At 34.9% G+C, this 22,252-nt stretch overlaps 1 protein-coding gene across 1 annotated transcript in view; it reads right to left on the bottom strand.

Moving 5' to 3' along the window:
• ADGRV1 (adhesion G protein-coupled receptor V1) overlaps positions 1–22,252 on the bottom strand; it is a 527,902-nt gene that overhangs the window by 448,731 nt on the left and 56,919 nt on the right. The window contains exons 13-22 of the mRNA XM_059416383.1: positions 21,380–21,506; positions 21,092–21,277; positions 19,949–20,129; positions 19,097–19,260; positions 17,883–18,006; positions 16,014–16,280; positions 11,142–11,268; positions 10,134–10,351; positions 8,768–9,511; positions 5,587–5,960 (exon numbers count right to left, since the gene is read on the bottom strand). Coding sequence (XP_059272366.1) covers positions 5,587–5,960; positions 8,768–9,511; positions 10,134–10,351; positions 11,142–11,268; positions 16,014–16,280; positions 17,883–18,006; positions 19,097–19,260; positions 19,949–20,129; positions 21,092–21,277; positions 21,380–21,506 — 2,512 coding nt within the window. The remainder of the gene's footprint in view (positions 1–5,586; positions 5,961–8,767; positions 9,512–10,133; positions 10,352–11,141; positions 11,269–16,013; positions 16,281–17,882; positions 18,007–19,096; positions 19,261–19,948; positions 20,130–21,091; positions 21,278–21,379; positions 21,507–22,252) is intronic.

Genomic DNA, 22,252 nt, shown 5'->3' with positions numbered 1-22,252 from the left:
CATAATGGGAACACATATGTCCTATTATTCTACCCCAAAATTTAACCAGAATGAACATTTTTAATGAGTTATATTAATAACCACTAATCCCAATATATGAATATTGAACTCCCCCCTTTTAGCTGGAGGCATGGATGAAACAGATCCAAAGATACATTCAGGAATCGTTGTATCTCCTTACAACTTCTTACCAAGTCAATGAGCATTACCATGCAGCACCCAAGACTAAGAAAGGAGCTTCTTACTTGCAGGAATCACATGGGGAAAAGCTATTTAATCACGCTTTCATTTAGTAAAGTCCTAACTAAAATGTATCAGCTACAAATTTTAACTTAAAAAAAAAAAAAAACAAAACAGAAGCTGTCTATACCCAATACAACTGTGTACAAATATGTGCTACACATAACAGTTTCACAGAAAATCTAATGAATTAATAATTTATTCAATAAAGGAAATTACAATTCGCCGATAGGGAAGAAGCTTCAAATGTCAAAGGTCCATAAAAATCCACTGTTCATACTTAAGAATTTACAGAGAAATGACATATTATCTGAGATTTGCTTTAAAAATGAATTCAGGGGACGCCTGGGTGGCTCAGTTGGTTAAGCAGCTGCCTTTGGCTCAGGTCATGATCCCAGCATCCTGGGATCGAGTCCCACATCGGGCTCCTTGCTCAGCGGGGAGCCTGCTTCTCCCTCTGCCTGCCATTCTGTCTGCCTATGCTTGCTCTCTCCCTCTCTCTCTCTGGTAAATAAATAAAATCTTTGAGAAAAAAAAAAAAGATTTCTTTTTAAATAAATAAATAAATAAATAAAAATGAATTCAGTCAAAAAAAAAAGAGAGAGAAAACTAACAAAAGGCTGATAAATGTCGAAGCTTAGCTGGTGTGTCACTGGGGTTCATTATTCTATTTTCTCTTTTTTTATATATACATATATGAAATTTTCCACCTTAAAAAGATATTTTTTGATTCAGATTTTTGATTCCCATCCCATCTCCCTGACAGAGATTCTGATTCAGAAATGGAGTCCTCAGTCAGGAATGGTGTTCTGGAATACACACGAGCTATTTCTGATTAAGGTCATCACACACATACTTTGGGAAATACTGAACCAGATGACGGCATTATTAATGACAGAATATAATTAAGACAGGAAATAAAAAGTTAAAATATTTTTTCTGTATATACATCTAATGTATGTTAGATGTATGTCAGAAACAATTAGATGTTTCTATACATCTATTTGCCTTTGGAATCAAGATATAAGCAAATGTTTAGGCCCGTATACGAGAAGCAGAACATCAAGAAATAATCATCAAAACCACCATCAATCAGTTTTTCAAAAGAAAGAACAGTAGTCACTGCTGTTTTCTTTTGAGTCAAAAATTTCCTCAATCTTCAGATTTGCAGGAGAGTAATTACAAAGCTTAACCATCAGAAAAGTTTTTAAAACATATTTTCCCAGAAAAAAATAATGCACTGAGCCATAAATTGGCTTTCTGTATTGGAATAGAAGATTAAAGCTAATGCCTAAAATTACATATCCAATTAATTTTTTATTGTGTTTCACACTTAGGTAAAGATCTGTGATATCAGATTATATCAATATCACTTATATCTACAGGAACCTCTTCACATAACATACACCAGGTGCTTAAAAACAAACATAGTCCAAGTTAAATAATATTCTCATTTTTATAAAGATCCTCTCAAAATGTCTCTAAATTTATTCTTAAGCTGTGAGTTTAATAAATATAAAATGCACTCCAAGTATTAGTTATAAAAAATAACATTATGAAAAGCAATTTCATTACTTTATATTACTGGGTATATCAGACTGTAGGACATACAAAAATAAGTGTTAAAAAAAGGTGGAGGGAAAGTAACATCAAAGATTACACAGAAAAACAAAACACGGGACGAAAACATGAGAATGTGGTTGCTATGCTACAGACCCAACAAAACTCAGTCATCTGTTCAATACAGATACCACCTGGAATCCTACTTGGCATGGCCCCATCAGGGCGCTCAACAACATACAGGTTTATTCATTCTTCCAATTATAATTTATTAAGCACCTGCTGTTTAGAAGAATATGGCGTACCTGGGTAAGATGGAACAAATCACAAAATAATTATCTACTCTTTGAATATGGCAAGTACAGACTGTGTCATATGCTGCATATTCTAATTATTTAAGGTGTGATTATGCTTTCGTTTTAACCTTCGTATTATTTTATTTCATGAATCTATGAAATTGTAAAAGCATAACCTGACTTACAAGTCTTTAAATACCTTGACTGCCTTCAGCATTTTTGAAGGAATAAGAAAAAGAACTAACTTTTCACTGTCACTGCAACAACACAATAAAGACTCTATGGAAGCAATAGTAGTTCTTATTTCCAAAAATCAAGCAAATATCTACAAAATTTAAACCCTGCAGACAATTCCAAGCATAGAGTAAACCAGCAATTCTTACATTTTTAGTTTCAACACCCCTAAACACTCAAAAAAATTATTAAGAACCCCAAGGAGGTTTTTGCTAATGTTGGTGAAATCTGATGATATTTGCCATTTTACTATTGAAAACTGAAAAGAACGTAAATATTGATATATTAATTCATTTCAAAATAATAAACTCATTACATGCTAATATAAGCAGTGTATTTTATGTGAATAACTATATTTTCTAAAAAATTTGTGACAAAGGGGCACTGAATTATATTTCTTATATCTCTTTCAATGCCTAGCTTAGTAGAAGACAGCTAGGTTCTCATATCTCCTTTCACAATCAATTTCTCTGCTGTTACTTGTTATTTGGTTGAAATATATGAAAAATATCCATCCTCACAGACATATGTAACCAGAAAAGGATTTAAATAGTCTTGACAGATAGTTATAGATATTCCTCCTCCACATTATATTCATTTGACAAGTGGTAGTTTCTTAGAATTTAATTGCGATGTGAAATCAGATGCTAATACATTAAAACCCTTTGGTCTGCCTTGTACTTCAAGTCACAACTTGAGTAAGCAATCAATAAATATTGATGATGATAAGAGTAATATTACTCCTGTCTTCAAATTACACCAAGATAAAAATATGAATTCCAAACTTATACTCTTAATATTTTCAGGAATGAAAATTCTATAATATTCCTGACAAATTCCAATGTTGAATCTGTAGACTCAACAATGCTTTCTTATATAAACCATCTAAACTTTACTCTTTCCAATATAGATATATTTTATTTCCCTCTCATTTGGTTTTTCTTCCTTTCCAGAAGTTCTAATAGTATAGGTGTTGTGGCCCACATAGCAAAGTTCTCTCTTCTGCAATTAAAGACTTTGATTGGTCCTGTTCAAATTCCAAGATTTTTATAAACAGGCAAAGCTACATATCTACATGGAGGTAAACCAACACCAACACAATCTATCAATGGAACTTGTGAGACAAGCCAGCACTAAAAACTCATTACAATGGCCCACAAAGCCAGAGAAACACACAAAACCTATTCCTCATTTTGGGCAGGGTTTTGACATTTATGTTTTGTTTGGTTTGGTTTGGTTGTTTATGCAGCTAACTGAATCTAAATGTGTTTGTTGTTTGAACTATGAGCTTTCCCATGTCTTATTATTAAAATACATTCATAAGTTCAATTAAGATTTATTGAATACCTATTTTGTTCCATTCTAGGTGTTGGAGATACAATAAAGAACAATAAGACTTCATTACATTCAGAGTTCTTTTATCTCTATCATAGAAAGGGATAGCCAATAAAGAAGTAGACATCTAAATAACAAAGGAAATTTAAGAGTATAATCAATGTTACAAAAATGTAAAAGCAGGTGAAGAGATGGAGAACAACCAGATGGGAGAAGGGAATGGGCAATTACCTTAAACAAACAAGTCTTTACTGAGGAGATGTGTTTAGAACTGCTGAATGACTGGCTCTGAAGATCTGGATTGACAGTGTTCCAGTTAGAGGCAAGGAAGCCCAAGTGCCAAGACTGGAACTGAAACATGCAAGTCTGACTGAAACATACTGACCAAAGAGGAGTCTGACAAGTATGCTGACCAGGAGGAAGCCAGAGCTATTGTGGCAGATGCCAGGTCATAAAGGGAATTAAAGGGAAGCTGATTTTACATGGCACCTTAATGGGTCTCACAACCTGATGAAGCCACCTGTCTTTTTGAAAATAGAGATGATGATACTAAAAATAGGGGGAAAGACAAAACTAGAAGTCACAAGACATAGGTTCAAATTCCAGTTCGTCCTACTGTATCTTAGGAGAAAAAAAAGTAAAACTAATATTTATTTATTTACTCCTCAGCTTGGCAGTGCTGAGAACTGCCAAGCTTTAAATCAGGCATTGATTCTGTCTTATTTAATTCAACTTGGGTTATTTTTTCAGGTCTCTAAGCTTCAGTTTTTAACCTTATTAAGTGAAAAGAATCATAAGTAATATGTGTTGCAGTTATATTGTAGGTTGTCGAGTATATAAAAAATCTAACATGTAAAATTCTTTAATGATTGAATAATTAAAAGTATTATCATTATAGATAAACATATTTCTTCTTTAAGTTATCATTTGTATGACATCTGCCCTCCCTAGTGTAGGGTATTCTAGTATTTCTGGTATAGAAAAAGCCCACTATTTGAAAATCACTTATGATGATCACCAAACCAAAGAGCTAAGAAGGGTATTAAGCCAGTCTAGAGAGCTAGCTCCCCAATTTGAGCTAAATCAGGCCTATGACCACGATACTATTTCACCCTCTATTAATTCATGGCTTTCTTAATTGTTTCAATTTACAACAGTGCCCTTCTAAATCTACAAGAATCGACTTGCAAAGGAAGGACTCTTGTTTCTTGGCATCCCTTCATGGGTATGGAGCTGTTGTCACACTCAACACCTGTGAAGTGGTGTCATGAGATCTCACATTACTGAACAGGAAACCAAGATGATTACGAATCTTTGAAAACTTGGAAGGAACTGATAAGGACAGTAAAACAGCCTAATGAATGAAGCTGGCCAAGAAAAGTGATAAGGAAGGCATCACACCCAACGCGGAGGAATGTTGTAACTACTCAAATACATTTCACCAAAAAACAACAACAACAACAACAAAAAACAAAAAACAAAAACCCTCAAAAAAATCACATTTTAATAAAGTTTCAATTACTATTATTCAGAAGCTTTCAATACATATCATTTCACTTACTTATGCAGTATCCGGAGAGTAGCCAAAGTAAATGACAGGTGGAATATTCTGTGCATTCTGTGAAGTATATTATCCTTAAAAATAACTGCCAAAGTTTCATTTGCTAACTCGGTATTACTTCTATCAGCTGATTAATCCTCTGATTCAAACTGTGAACTTATAAGAGCAAAGACTTCATAATTCCCTTTTGCAACCTTTGACTCTAGCATACTTTTGCAACCTTTGACTCTAGCATACTTCAGGGCTTATAGCAGATACTTAAGCACTTTTACCAAATGAAAGAAAGCCCACTCCCAACTTCCAAACAAATCCACCTACAAGGAATTATTAACTCCAAAATTCCCCAAGCTCACTACTTACCTCTGGTATACAAGTTCCTGTGAAACCAAACAAGCCATTGGCGTTGTCACTTTTTTGTATTATTAATCTTGCTGTAGTATTCTCTTCAGAAATGCGAGCTCGTCCATATACAGAGACTAGTTTAAGAATGAATAATTCTTCTCCCTCCTCTTCATTATCATCTCTTGCAGAAATAATGAATGATTTGTTAGTTTCTCCCTGTCTGAACTCCAGATACCCAGAAACTGGGTGTAAATCACTCTTTGCTGGCATAGCATGAAGTTCATAAATTTCTTCCAGGGTCAGTTTCCGCTCATAAGACCTCACATCCTGCATCAAACCTGTAAATCTGTCATTGCCATTTATTCCTGCCCCAATTCTCAGTGTTCCAGGACCTGGAATTAGAAATGAGTTTAATTGCTAAAATATCCACAAGAATCCTGTCCCACATTACAAGTGTAATTCAGAAAGTGAAGCAACTGTGTTGAGAGGTTTTTATTAGATAAGTAAAACACATAATGAGTATATAATCAAATAAAGGTTACTTTCTGTTACAATGAGACATGAATCTGTAATTGCTGGGATTTAAAATATTTTGTACATGGGGGCACCTGGGTGGCTCAGTGGGTTAAGCCGCTGCCTTCGGGTCAGGTCATGATCTCAGGGTCCTGGGATCGAGTCCCGCATCGGGCTCCCTGCTCGGCGGGGGGGCCTGCTTCCCTTCCTCTCTCTCTGCCTGCCTCTCTGCCTACTTGTGATTTCTCTGTCAAATAAATAAATAAAATCTTAAAAAAAAATATTTTGTACATGTGTATATATGTGTGTATATGTATACATGTTTGTATCGGTGTATATTTAGATAGACATTTCTTCCAGAAAATTTTAAAATTTCCTTGCACACCTAAGAATGCAATGATTCAATTCAGTCACAATTTTTTAAAACTTTTTTATTACTATTCTTTGAGAACGTCAAGGCTTAATCTATTAGAAATACATCTTGAGTTAAATAAAGCTGTGAGAATTCAACAACAGTTTTCATGGGCCAAATATAACTCTTTATCCAAACAATTAATGCAAAGGAAGTAGAAAAAGAAGTATTCCTTCCCAGTAACGGTATCATAGGCAAGTCTTACAGACTTGTTCATGGTAATCACAACAGGCAGCCCGATTATATTATTCTATATCAATAACAATCTTTTTCAAAATTTACCAGTTCTTACTTCTTTACTTATTCCCTCTCCAATAACTCAAGTAAGACATTTATATAAGATGAGAGCTTGGCAGTGTTTTGGGGGAAAAAAGTACAAGCAATTTTTTTTTTATCAAAATCATCCACCATGGGCACCTTTTCTTTTTTTTTTTTCAAGGCACCTTTTTTTTACAAGTCACTACCCAGGTGGTTCTTTCAGGGTAGTCAGAAGTAACCTGCATCATTATCACAGTGACCCCCATGCGTTCTCCAGTGGTTCTGGGTGGACTATTTAGTAGTAAGAGTAATATATCTACAACAGGCAGAAGTATGGATAAACATTATCAACAATACTGGGCAAAAGAAGCCAGGCCCTCAAGTATACACACTGCTCAATTCTATTTACTATTTAAAAAATTATTAAACTATTAAAACTACTTAAAAACTATTACTATATTAAAAACTATTTACTATTTAAAAACAGGAGAAGCTAATCTTATGCTCTTAGAAATGGCAATATATGGTGGGCAGGCTGGTGAGTTAGTGACTGGAGAAGAGCCGGGGGCTTCTGGAATGCTGTTTCGTGCTCTGGGAGCTAGCTACACGGGTACTGAAACTGATGCATTTAAAGTTTTAAAGACTGATCTACTTGTATAGTTGCAACATGTACACTTTTATATATTTTATACTAAACATATATTTCATCAGTAAATTTAAGTTTTATATAAACTTTAAAATTCTCCTTTCCAAGTTACAAATTACAAAAATAACCTAAGTTCCTTACAGTAAACTAAACAGGGAAAAGAAACACCCAGCTCTCACTTTCCTCAATCTTTCTCACTCGTTCTAACAACATGCCATAACCAAACGAATCAACGTATTCACACAATCAAAAGGTGATTAATTTAATGCTACAAAGTGCTATAAACATAATCCTTGTGGTTGAAATCAGTAGTGTGTACATGTTGTTTCCTTTGCCTGTCTTTTTTTCTACTGGGACCAAAATACAACCAGATATCCAGTTCAGGAGGTTCAGAAGGAAATTATTCTATTAAGCTATAATTGTACAAGCTGTGTTCTACTTTCTTTCTAAGTAGAAAAAAATGATCACATCCTAGGATAGGGGGCCTGGGAAGGAAATGGTGATTATAATGGAGATAACCAATGTTTGTGTTTAAATATGCACAAAGATATAGTTCTAAAGAAACAGCAATAATCCAGCTTAAATACAACAAAGATTATTTCTTCAAAGCTCTCCATAGAATTCAGCACTTTATCTACTGATACCATAAACCCCTGTAAGGGCGCCCGGGTGCCTCAGTCATTAAGCGTCTGCCTTTGGCTTAGGTCATGATCCCAGGGTCCTGGGATTGAGCCCCGCATCCGGCTCCTTGCTCAGTGACAAGCCTATTTCTCCCTCTCCCACTCTCCCTGCTTGTGTTCCAGCTCTCACTGTGTCTCTCTCTGTCAAATTAATAAATAAAATCTTTGGAAAAAAAAAAAACACAAAAAACAAAAAACAAAACAACCCTGTAATTGATGGGCTTTTAAAAGTACTTTTTCTTTCTTGATTCCTCTTTAACCTACGCCCACCTACTCCACCTCCAACAAGACCTCCCAAGCAAGAATTCCCCAAACACAATTTGCTCTTTCACATTTCCACCTCTCTGCTCTTTTTTCTAAATAGAATTATCATGCCCCATCCCTCCTCCTGCCAGTGGAAGGATAAATATTCCTCCATCATAATCTTTTCCTTTCTTCCACAACACGCTGAAGTGATCTCTTTGCATCTCTATCTCCCAGAACCTATTTTACGTACCTCAGGGGCAGACACTGCCTGATTCATTTCTGCAACACCCAGTACAGAACTTATGGTCTTAGAAGGTGTAAGTTTTATTTAAAGAAATTAAACCAATACACAAGCAGACTTTTTAATACCTGTTAGCCTTCTTAAGAAATCAGAATTTTTAAAGATCCAAAATTCAGAATCCTATTTATAAAGATGACACTCACCATCAGTAATGGCTTCTCCTTTCAGGCTCTTGATTCCTCTGGGCATTGTATTTCCATCAAGGTAGAATTCAATTATACCATCATCCAGGATAATTAGAAGATGAAGCCAAACATTTTCTTCTAAATACCTTGTGACTGTTGTCTTGGCAATATATGTAGCATTGGACCCCAAAGTTTTGTAATGAAGAGAAAGTGTCAAATGGGATACGTTTGTTTGAACTTTTACCCCATAGTAGATGTTTCCATTACCATCATCCTTTGCTATAACAAATCCGTTTGTATTGGCATTGGGCATTACCCAAGCTGAAAAGGTAAAGTTGGCAATTGAGTTGTTCCTGGAAGGATGATATTTTGGATTAACAGTTCCAAATGCACCCTCTAGTCCACTAAAGTACAAAGCATCTGTTCCACTGTGGCGACGCCGCATGTGTGGCTGTAAATGTACAGTGCTGGGGAAAATTCCAACCAGCAAAAAATCTACCATTGGAGGCAAACCATCAGTGAAGTCACCGGACAGTATTTCCCAGCCTACTCGTACGTCACCAAACACACCCTGCTGCCTCAAAATGGTAAAGTTGGTAATATAAGACATATCATCTTCTGAGAGTACATCTTCTGCAACTTCTCTCTCTAAGCACTCTGAATCCAAGATGAACACTCCAAAAGGATCATCGTTGAATGGAATCATTACTGTCACCTGAAGGTTGGTTCCTGCTAGTTGGCCCCCAGGACCTGGGGATCCACCTGTAAAAAGATGATTTATAATGAATAAGAAGTCAGAATTTGAAGTACTTTATAATATAAGGGGAAGACAAAAGGAATCTGATGAGCAAACTTCTGGTTAAATAATATATTCAGTGATCAATGGAACAACTGTGTCACCATATGATTTTCATCATATTTTCAGGTGTATTTTGGTTCAGAATAATTTCATTAATAATCAAGTCTGAAAAGAGGATATTAACTAGGGAGTTTTAATTCCTGTGCTGAAAACCAGAAGTGATGGGAAAATTGATCGTTTAAATTGTTTAAATGGTACAAAAACCAAGCTTTAAGCACCATGAATGTGTACTTCCTAACTTCCATTAATATTTTTTTGGAGATACTCTAGTTGGTATGAAAAAAATCTGTTTACAAGTTTGAAAATAAATGTAAGTCTCCATCCATAAAATTTAATCAAGCTAAGACCACAAAATGAATGTTAAAAATAACACTTCTGTCAAAAGGGTGTTTTAGACATTTAAAATTGAATAATCAAGATACACTTATGTCTACATCAATTGCATTTTCTATACAGCTCTAATTATTTACTTGTGAAATATTAAACTTCAGTAGTGAAATAAAAAAAGATGGAAAAACACAACACCTGATACGTTTACAAGCTTTAAAATATAAAATTCATTGAATTCAGGAATTTTATCTGGAAAAGCATGGAGAATTATTGGTTTGGCTTCTTCTCCATCCATAAAGTTAACAATCCCTGAAGTTTCATAGAACTCTTGTCCAGGCTGCAAAGCAGAATCATTCTGAAACAGCTGCCAAGCCACAGAAACATTGCCAAAGTGTCCTCGATGCCTCAAAATCCTACATAACAAAGAAAATTAATTTTTATGAAAAATGTATAAGTAGTGAATTTTACTCTAATGATACCTTTCAGTGTTATCTCAGAAATATTCTTTTTCTGTTTATTGTCTTTAATATAAACCAGTCAGCCAGTCCTTACTGAGTAACCATGATGAATCTCATGGTAAGAGAAAGAGGCAGAACTTTAAATAACAAAGAGAAGCAGTCTTAAAAGTCATAGTCTTCAAGTCCAAACTGAGGGATAAATTCCAAAACCCAAATGAAAAATATTTAGATGAAAACTGGCAAAAGTTTTTCAAAAGTAAAGGAGAAGACCTCAGATAGCTGGAGTCTCTCCATCCTGACAGATGACAGAATTTGGGATGAGGAGAGTGGGTATGATAATTTCCCTTTACCCCTAAAGTCGTTCTTTTTTTTTTTTTTTTTTAAGAGTTCATTAATTTGAAAGAGAGTGAGAAAGAACGCAAGCAGGGTGAAGGGAAGAGGAAGAAACAGACTGCCCCCTGAGCAGGGAACCCGATGAGGGACTTGATCCCAGGACCCTGGGATCCTGATCCAAGCGGAATGCAGATGTCCAGCCAACTGAGCCACCCAGGTGCCCTTAAAGTATTTTTTTTTTAAACAAGTGGCAGCAACATCAAGTTTACCATTCATTTGCACTACCAGCTTTGAAATTACTCAATTTTTAACTAACTTCAAATTTTTGAAATAGTAACAATATTTCAAACTTGTGCATACTAAAGGTTTTATTTTATCCAATTTTGAATTTACCTTGTGCAAATACACTTACCAAAATGCATTAGTCTTTCCTTCTTCTACTGCTTTGTCAATGGGCTCTAAAGAAAAAATGCCATTTGGGTCATCATTAGCTTCAATTATCACTGTAGCTATTCCATATTGATATACCACTGTGTCACCTAAATTAAAAAGTCAAAACAACAAAGGAGTAGTTAAGCTGCTGTTAAATTCATATTTTAAATTAAGAAGTTTTATAATGAAGGTCATATTTCAGCAAGCATTTCCTCACTGAAGGTCATAAGTAAGAGAGAGATGCCTAAACAAGTTTAATGTGACTTGTCTTTGTGTGAAGACGTACTTCATTGAAAAACACACATGATACTTTCCCATGGGGCGCCTGGGTGGCTCAGTGGGTTAAAGCCTCTGCCTTTGGCTCAGGTCATGATCTCAGGGTCCTGGGATCGAGCCCCAAATCAGGTTCTCTGCTCAGCAGGGAGCCTGCTTCTCCCTCTCTCTCTCTGCCTGCCTCTCTGCCTACTTGTGATCTCTGTCCATCAAATAAATAAATTAAATCTTTAAAAAAAAAAAAAGAAAAACACACATGATACTTTCCCTCGCAATAGGAATATTGCTTCAACAGTTTAATTAGAAATCAAAAACATAGTTTTATCTAATTCCAAAGTTTTGAGGTAGACTGATTTCATAAAAATAATAAAAGGATCATCCCATAACATAAAAAAAAAAACTCCAGTTCATATTAATTGGAATGACTGGCTTGAGAGCATTTCCCTTTAAATCTCTGTCTTCAGGCAGTAGTTTGATTCTGTCATACACAGAACAAAGCAATCTTAATTGTGCTGAAATTGATTCTTCCACTTGAGTTCCATCCAGAGTGTGTCAGTCCTGTTACTACCAAGATATCAGTTCTCTTCTCATCAGTTCCCCGAGGTCCAAAGCTCTTCCTCTTTGCTTCTCCTGCTCCCTATACAAGCAAAATTCCTCCTCACTTTTTCTCAACACTTGTTAGTCCTCAGGACCAGTTCAAGCAACATATCTCTCAGAATTCTTCCCTGAATTCCAAAGTTAAGGAAAGAACATCTCCACTGTGTTCCTGCAGCACTTCCCACTTTGTCAGTCTATCATAACGATGATCACATTAGTTTAGTAACACACACACACAAACATGCATACACACATACACATTTTCCTATAAGATCCTTAAACAAACCCTTCTTAATCAATTCTATGCCCTAGCAGAGTAGAGCTCCATAACTGGTACACAAAATTTATTTATGAATGTTAGCTGAACTGAAAGAAAGAAAACTTTCAAAATCAGAAGAAGGCAACACTAAAACTAAAATTATAAAATCAGAAATGACATGTAACAAACCAGCACATTAAAAATAATTTATATAAATATACAACTGTACTCAAACTTACTTGATAATTAGCCGAAGGAAAGAGGGAAATAAATAAATAAATAAAATCTTTTTTAAAAAAGAAAGATGGAAAAAACATAAAAAATAGTAAATCATTGTATAGGAAATGCTGACAATATAAAGTAATAGAAAACTAAAAATAATCATAAAATTGAAGAAAAACAAAAATAACAAAATCGAATTTTGTCAGGGTTCTGCTATCACATGCATTTGTCCTGCAAAATGTCACAGGTGGTACTAAAACTCATTCTGTCTCTCCACAGGGAGAATGGACAATATTTAACAAGGACTCTGAGGATGGCCACATCCTTTGATCCAATAATTCAATCTAGGATATATACCATGAATACTAACTATCAGGCACAGATACCCACTGCCAGCACGAGGTCATGCTGGAGATGCTGCCCGTCCAGCCCTCCCGCCATTGATCGCCCTCAATGTTATGACATCATGAATGAGGAGAGGCAAGTGGAAGATAAAGAACACAGAAGGGATGTAAAAGCACAAATTATGTCATCCAACTCTTCATAGCTAAAGTCATTAGATTCTCAGATGCCGCCACATATGGAAAAATACTGAAGACAAATGCAGTGGCAGTATACTTCAGTCCAGCCGTCCAATAACACCGCTCTCTCCATCCCTCTCTCTTCCAATACCAATTACATAGTTCCCCAATGATGTATTTTGCAAAATAAATGCCAACCCTCTCCTTGCACAGTGATTTTCCATTCTCTTTATAAGAGGTTTTGATGTTCCAATCTACTACTTTAATCATAATGACATTTTGTTCCTGATAAGAGTTTGAACCCAGTGACATTTTGACCTCAGAGATGTTTGGGACACAGTAATTTTCCCCAGAATGACACCAAAGTAATAAATGGAATCAAGAACTTATTCCTACAGTAAACGATATTACAACAATGGCATTTCTTCATCCACTTTCTATACATGACAGCAAAATTTTCTGTTTTTCACTTTTTTTTTCTGTTTTTCACTTTTATATCACCCAAATTATTTTGACCTGTAGTAATTTCTTTCATTTAAATTTTAGGACAATGACTGAATTCATCAAAATGTGTTTTGTATACATAAGGCCTAATTTGTGGGTTTTTCTGGAACTGCTAAATTTCTTTTGTGGACATTATGCTACAAAGTTAAATTGTTTCTCATAAGATGGTAAGATGATACTTTTTAAAATTTTCTTACTAAGACATGTGAAAATGAGAAAGAGAGAAAGGAAATAGAGAGACAAAACCAGAGAGAGAGAAAGATAGACAAAATGGTGGAGAAAGGCAGCACAAACAAAAATTAAGTGACCTCTTTCTTTTAATTTTCCTCTTGTGGAATATTTCAGTACAGAAGCTACAAGGTAAAGCATAGACAGGCCTTCACTGTAAGGGTGGACAGTTGCAGCATGACAGCGACCCACCACAAGGAGGGGTATGGAGGGCATCTCCACGGGAGAAAACCCTACTGTTGGATGTTGGAGTCTGAGTGGAATAGGAAGGCATCCACATGTGGATGGAGAGATCCTCGAGCAGGAAGCCAGAACCCTTGTGGGGTAAGAAAGGCAATCTCACTGTGGAAGGAGGGTAAAAGAAGCCATGGGAGTAGGTCCAGGGGACCCAATCAAAGAAGTAAATATATTAAAAGTAAAGAGGGCTGAATTTCACACTCTTCGAGAAGGGAGGGATAAACATGGAAAGAAAAAAACTACAACAAACCCTGTGACAATAGGCAGAAATGGAAACATTGTTGCGAACTCATGGTTTTCAATATAGAGTTGGATATAGAACTGCAGATATAAAAGTGTAGATGTATGTCTATGGAAATACATACCTACATAAAAATGTTCCCAATCTCTGTACACTAGAAGGTCCTAGAAGGAGCATAACTCAGTAACAATAAGCTTACCTAGTGCCCAGATTCTGGTTTCTAAATAACATCTTCACTAAAAGGAACCAGGGCTTCTTGGAAAAATGACTAATTTCAGGGTTGTGACAGGAAAAGTATGAGTTTGGAACAGCTTGCTGTGCCAGGAATAAGAAAATGTTCACATAATAATAGGGACCTGTCAAAAAGACAAAAAAGTCCCCTCAAACAGGCTGCCACTAGCCAAATCTGGGAAAATTTGACCACCAGAACAAAAAAAAATAATAGTGAAATATAACCCACTCATTAAACAGAAATCATGAGTCCATACTGATAAAGGGTGAAAGTCTGAGGAGTTCCATGGTATTTGCATAATCCATCTTTCCCACAAAATATTTATTAGTTTCAAAGAAAAAAGTACAAGAGAGAAGCCTGGCAATCACCACCTAAATTGTGGTCAAAGTAAACACTGCAGTAAAGGGACAAAACAATATCATGTGTCAACTGAAGAGATGGGAAGAACAAAGAATCAATTCTATGAAAACCTAAAACTAATAATAATGGGGAAATATCAAAGAGACCTAAAATGGAAGATGTTCTACAAAATAACTAGCCTGTAATTTCTATATTATAAAGGTTTATATCATATTATATATTATTAAAATATATTATGTATTCATACATATTATATGTATTATGTAATCATATGTATGTATGTATTATATAATCATATAAATATGTATTATAAAATTCCTGTATTATAAAGGAAATCTCTTCTCCAAACTGAAGAGATTAGAGACATGACGACTAAATTCAATGCATGATTTTAATAGAAAGGACATTATTGGGACAGCTGGAGAAATCTGAAGGGTATCTCAAGCAATGACGATGTTAATATTACCTTCCTGATACTAATGATTATACTGTGGTTATATAAGAGAACGTCTTTGTAGGAAAAATGTACCAATGTATCAGAGATGATGGGGTATTCTGTCTTCAACTTATTCTCAAAGTGTTCAGAAGGAAAACAGCTCTTAGTACACCTAAACGAATAAATATAAAAACAAGCTAAAACCTCTCCAATTTGCTAAAAGTCGGGCCAAAATATTCTAGGACCCAACTACTGAGGTCCAAACATCCTGCTTCACATATAGTACAGAGAAGAAGAAAGAGCCCATCTATTCCCCCCTGCAAATTATCATTCATTATGGCTACGGCTCCAGAGAATTACCAAATAGACATCTACAGGTGGCTTCCCAGCCAGTATGACCGGTGGCATGCTAGAAGATCAAGGGCTTACAGAATACTGATGCCCTAAGACCAAAGATTACTAAACAAGGCTCAGGGTAGCCTTAGCTAAAAGATTTCTATTCCTTACATAATATCATACTTTTTTCTGTGTGCTACATTGTGGAAAAAGATTGAAAACAACGCCACAGAGTATACCAGGTACATGAAGATTCAACACACACATTCTTCACTCTTTCCCGCAAGAAAGCAATAAAATACGCAATTCTGCTCTCAAACAGTCAGCGATGACAGTTAAACAATTAATGTCATCTTGATAAAAGCACTAAAACAAGAGGTCTGCCATAAAAATATAATTGATTTACCTGTTGAATTAAAGAGGATAATATAAAAGGGCTCATCTGTTTCTGGGATATCATCTTCATTAATGAATACAGATATCCCCTGCTTTCGACTTCCAACTGCAAAAACAAGGACTTCTCCTTTTTCAATGGGAACAAAGTCTCCATCTCTTGCAGTAGCCTTCCCATCCATGGTAGCATATTGGACGGTGCAGGCAGCATCAACAGATCCATTTCTGAGCACTGTGAAGTTAGCAATCTCACCTTCCCGAACTCTCACCACACGGGGTTCTGAAATATTGATGAAGAAAAGAAGAAACATGTGAGCTTTTCTGATCCCATCTATATATTTTCATATCACTTCATGTTTCTCCCTGCCCACAAAACAAATACCCTCCATTGTGTCTTTGCTTAAAGATTCAGCTCTGGTGCCATGAAGGCTTCTCTGATGACTTCTAGTCAATAAGCTTCCCCTTGCCTTAATTCCTACAGAAGCCACTGTCTTCAACTTCTAAGTTGTCAGTAAATTAGTTGCTATCTGAAATCCTTGGTCTACTGTTTCATATACCTCATTTCCAAATCTAGATTGTAACTTCCTTGAGAATAAACCCTGATAATTTTAATTTTGCTACAGCAGTTAGAATGCTGAGCACAGGACTAATTCATTATATACATGTTAACTGGAGGTTGAAATTATGAAGCAATAAAATTTAAGATCTTTAAAAGATTCCTGCAATTGTAAATTGAACAGCTTGCAAAAAAGAGCTTAATAAAGCATTAGACACTGGGGCACCTGGTGGCTCAGTCAGCTGAGCGTCTGCCCTCAGCTCAGGTCGTGATCCCAGGGTCCTGGAACCATGCCCTCATTGGGATCCCTGTTCAGCGGGGAGCCTGCTCTCTACTGCTTGTGTCACTCTCTCTTTCTCTCTGTGTCAAATAAATAAACAAAGTCTTCCAAAAGAAAAAAAAAAAAAAGGGAAGGAATTAGATACCAATTAAGTTCACAAATAAAACTAAAAACTGTCACCTATAAAGAGCAAACTAATGGTTAGAACAAACTAAATGTTAGAGGGGAAGTTGGGGGGTGGGGATGGGTGAAATAGGTTACGGTATTAAGAAGTGCACCAGGTGATGTACGGAAGTAATGAATCACTAAATTGTACACCTGAAACTAATATAACACTATATGTTAACTATACTTGAATTAAAATAAAATAAAAACTGAGAAATGTCTTGGGTGGCAAAAGAGAGTTCTAAAGAAGAATGGGGAAGCCTTAATTTACATGTTCAGTAAAGATGAGGTTTTTAAGTAAGTGAGCATCAATTAGGTATAATACCCAGACCATGAACTGGCTACACCATGAACTGGAAGACATTTCATGGAAGAGTATCCTTTCTTACACAAACACAAAAGAAACACCCTGGAATTTGAAGGCAGAGGAAGAACAAAGCTAGTAAAATAGTACTTGCTTTTTTTTATTTTCTTTTTCCTTCACGAGACCTTTAAAAATGTTTCTTGGGGTGCCTGGATGGCTTAGTGGGTTGAGCCATTGCCATCGGCTCAGGTCATGATCCCAGGGTCCTGGAAGGGGGAACCCTACATCGGGCTCTCTGCTCAGCAGGAAGCCTGCTTGCCCCTCTCTCTGCCTGCCTCTCTACCTACTTGTGATCTCTCTGTCAAATAAATAAATAAAATCTTTAAATAATATATATATATATTTCTTAAAACATCAAATGGATTGAATAATGATCATCCAAACAAATCATGAAATCATATTCAAATAAGTTTCCATTGTGCTGAATTGAAAATGTTCAATTATGAAAGTTATTGAAAACATATATATCTACTATTTAAAAAGATGTAAGCTCACTCAAAAAAGACAGCAACATCACCTGCAAAATAAATGGGGTCATCATTTCTTCTAATCCTCAGAGTTGCAGTTGTTTTATTTCCTATTTTAGCTCCTCCAGTGACATTAAGTAGAGTAATGGTAAACTCTTCCATTTCCTCTGGAATCTTTTGGAAAATATGACACATGTTTAAGTTAGGTGATTTGTATAAATAATTCCATTATATATTCCTAAATTATTTTTATCTTTTTAAAAAATAGCTCTATTAATGACAGGACTAAAGTCCATCACCATTTCTGATTCAAGTAGGACTCAGACCCAAAAAAACATTCTAATATGCATGTCATCCAAAAAGTCACTTCTTTCTGACTCATAAAATGTGATAAAAAAAAAAAGAGAGAGAGAGAGAGAGAGAGAGAGATTTTGCCTACAAAAGCAAAAAATATAAATACCACACAGGTCACATTATTTCTGTAAGAAGATGGGATATATGTTATTTACAAGAAAAAAACAGAAAAATGAATTTTTAACCCATTTAGAACAGAGCTCATAAAAGTAACAAAAGCTGAGGTAGCTCTCAAAGGCCTCTTACAAACCTCACTGAAGCTTCACCCATAAAGACCTCATTCCCATGCCCTACCAAGATGAGATTCTCCACTATCTCTGAGCCTATATAAATCTCTAGTTGGACACTATTTCTCTTTCATTCCACCATGTAAGCTAGTGTTCTCCATATCCTAAAATAGAAGACTGTTGGAATTTTATGTCTTAAGGAATAAGCCCAAGGGAAAGAAGAGGCTTCTGGGACCATTTAAACACAGCTCTGCTCAGAAAGGTCCACTCCCATTGTTCCTAAGTTCTTTCTCTTCATTACCAATAAAATGACCACCGCCCTGGGTCCATGATCCATCTGATGACTGTCCTGATTCTGAGAATGCACCAATAGGATATTTGGTAGATGGTACCCTTGGCTTCAAATGGCCAAAGTATAAGCTGAGAACTTAACCTCACCTTGAATCCCTGATATTTAACATCTATGCAGTGTCACTGGCAACTGCAAGTTCTCTAAGAGTTGAAGATGCCTTCAAGGAAACAAAAAATATTTCTCTCTTGGCTTCTATTTAGAAATTATCATACCTGCATTCTTTATCACATATTTTCATGACAAAATATATTGCCAGATATCTAATTATTAAATAAAAAATAAATATTAAGCAATGACAACAAATAAAGAGAGTTACATATGCAACACTTACCTCATCTGGAAGAGAGTAAAGGGTGATGTTTTTTGAAAATTCCTGATCTCCAAAGAAAACAGTCCCTTGGACAGGAAATACATCTTGTGTAAAGTCTGGACTAACCACCCATGATACACTAACATCACCAAAGGTGCCTCGATTTCTTATTATATCATAAACAGCTGTGAAATACAAATGTGTATAATATATATGAATATATATTAACAATTCTAAAATGATGAGTAAAGAAACTGCTCAAAAAACAAAAGTAAAAGTAAGAACTCTTTTTAATAAAAATCAATCTTTTGCTTAGATTGCCTCAAGTTATGTATCTAAATGTTGTAACCTAGTCTTCTTTCTTCAGGTATAACATTTATAAAATAAATGGTCTTGATCTTTTCTATCCTATGACAAAGTTTTCTAACCTATGACAAAGTTCTACAAGGATATGAGCTAAAAGCTTCTAGAGGAAGTTACACACTCAAAAGTAATTTTCTCACCTGACAGACAATGCTCTAAAAATAAGATCCTTCTCATTTCAGGGCACTATAATAGCTCCCTACCAGTAATTCTCAGTTTTAAAGTCTTTCCTATTTGACTCACTTCATTCTTCGGTATTTGACTTCTACCACATATGGTTAATTGAAATCAAAATATAACTGAAATCATCAGTTATCATCACAATACTGATGTAAGAAATAAAAACAGGAATTCTAAATATGATTTTAAAAATATTTATAGCTGTACTATATGTAATTTTTAAGGCACATGGACAACTAAAAGTAACTATTCACTAAAGAAATAAACTAAAAAATGACTAACTTCCTCTTCAGTAAACAGTACTAGAATATAAGAAGCAGAATAAATTACCACTATAGGTATCGTCTCCTTTACTTTCATTTATCATAACAATTAGATCATCAGAGACAAATTCTATAATCCCATGAGGATCATCATTTTTTAGAATCGTTATGTTGACAACCGTAGCACTTCCCAACTTGCTTTCCCGTTCACCATGGCTGCTGAGGACCACCCAATAGTGTTCATCCAACTAAAATGAACATGTCAAATTAGGAAAAATATAAAGTTGACATTTTAAAGCAAATAAAAATGTATCTATTCAAGAATATTAATACTATTTTCCAGAAACATCCCACTGACAGAAAAAAACAAAAGAGCTTATATTATTCCTAAAAAAATTGTCTAACATTCTCCTACCAATTAAGTGAGACATCAGATATGAAAGTATACATTATCCAAAAAGGAGAAGATAAAATCATAATGCTATACTGACATAGTAAGAAGACTGGACCTTATCACTGATGATCCAGCCATTTAAGTTAGTAAGAGTAAATAAAGTAAAATTAATTTAAAAACTACTTGTGTATTGGTGTGCAAACACAATGGAACAATATGTGATTCCATTAATATAAAACTTTATTTATTTTTAAAAGTGATTTTACAGGGACGCCTGGGTGGCTCAGTTGGTTAAGCAGCTGCCTTTAGCTCAGATCGAGTCCCACATCGGGCTCCTTGCTTGGCAGGGAGTCTGCTTCTCCCTCTGCCTCTGCCTGCCACTCTGCCTGTGCTCGCACTAGCTCCTCTCTCTCTGACAAATAAATAAATAAATCTTTTAAAAATAATAAAAAAATAAAAATAAAAAGTGATTTTACAGAAAAACTTCAGTTCAAACCCACATCATTAAAAGTTCAAACAGATGACATAAAATAAAACAAAACATAAACAAAGCTTAAAGAAGATGAAGACTGATCACAATCATTTCATATCATTTGGTATTTCCTTATTAGGACAAATGTACATAATTCAAAGTTGAATAAATCTCACTTTGTTTTTTAAGCTTTTTTTTTTCTTTGGCAAATGTAAGGACCTCGCAAGCCTTTCTTGTTCACTTCTCCTGTATCTTCTTATCAATGTTTAAGATATTTACATTCCTAATATACTAGACACTACCAGCTTTCCACAAAAGCACATGAAAAAAATAAAAACCTGTACCTCTGGTATTCCATCCAATCTTGTTAGCAACGTGATTACAATCTCCCATTCCCCAGGTTTAAATTCTAGCACCCCTGTGTTTCCATAGAACTCATTGCTATCTCTCGGCTCTACTCGGTAGTGTAGAAACTGCTTCACCAGAGCTCCCCTGGATCGGGTGATGTGGAGCTCTACAGATTCCCCTTCCTTAAAAAACAACAACAACAAAAATCCATGGAAGTTCAAACTCCAAGATTTTTCATCTGAGGTTGTAAGTACAAAATAGACTAACGTTTCTTTTGTACTTACTTTTATAACATAGGGTCCTCTGGATGTAGGAGAAAATTCAAAAATTCCCCCAGGATCATCATTTTCCAAAATAATTAGGTCACAGCTAGTATATCCAGATTTTAGCACTTGATTTTCCACATTGACCCTGGAGAAGTCAGAAGGAAAAAAAGGAACATGCTACCTCTAATCTTCATACTGAATTTTGCAGCCTTATTTGCAATATTTATAACACTTCTAGATAATGAATATGAAAGTTATTAGGAGTTGAAATTTAAACTGAATTTAAGTGTATTAAAATTATATAAGATCAAAATACTTTTTATTCATAATATTTATGGAAGAACTTCTATTTCTGAATTCATTACATCTTTCATATTTGACTTAAATCAAATATTTCAAAGATATTTATACACCAAAATTATTGTCTAAGTATACCATAAAATAAGTAATCAAAGGCTATAAATATATTTTTATAAAGAACAAAATCTACAGGTTTACAGTTTTATGAAAATTTAATTTGTAACATGTAGTTAGAAAATACGTTTAAATAAAATTGCTTTAACTTTACATGCACTTGAATTTTTAAAATTTTTTAAATTTTTAAAAAATCTAAGGACATAAGATTATACTAACTAAATAAAAGTTGGATAACTGCACGGACTAAAACAAGCCACACTGATCAAACATAAATGAAGTCATGATTAGATTTTAGAAATATTTTTGACCTTTCATATAATTCTATTCACCTCACTTTTAACTTCCTTTTTTGTTATTATAAAAGAAAATACAGAACATATGCCAAAAAAAAAACATGGAATATTATGGATCTGAGATGCATGACTTATTGAGCAATTTCTACACATCTCTCAAAAGAACATATTTAAAGAAGAT

This window comes from Mustela nigripes, chromosome 12 (genome assembly GCF_022355385.1).
Source record: "Mustela nigripes isolate SB6536 chromosome 12, MUSNIG.SB6536, whole genome shotgun sequence".
Classification (NCBI taxonomy): Eukaryota; Metazoa; Chordata; class Mammalia; order Carnivora; family Mustelidae; genus Mustela; species Mustela nigripes.
This window is presented reverse-complemented; position numbering and strand designations above follow the sequence as displayed.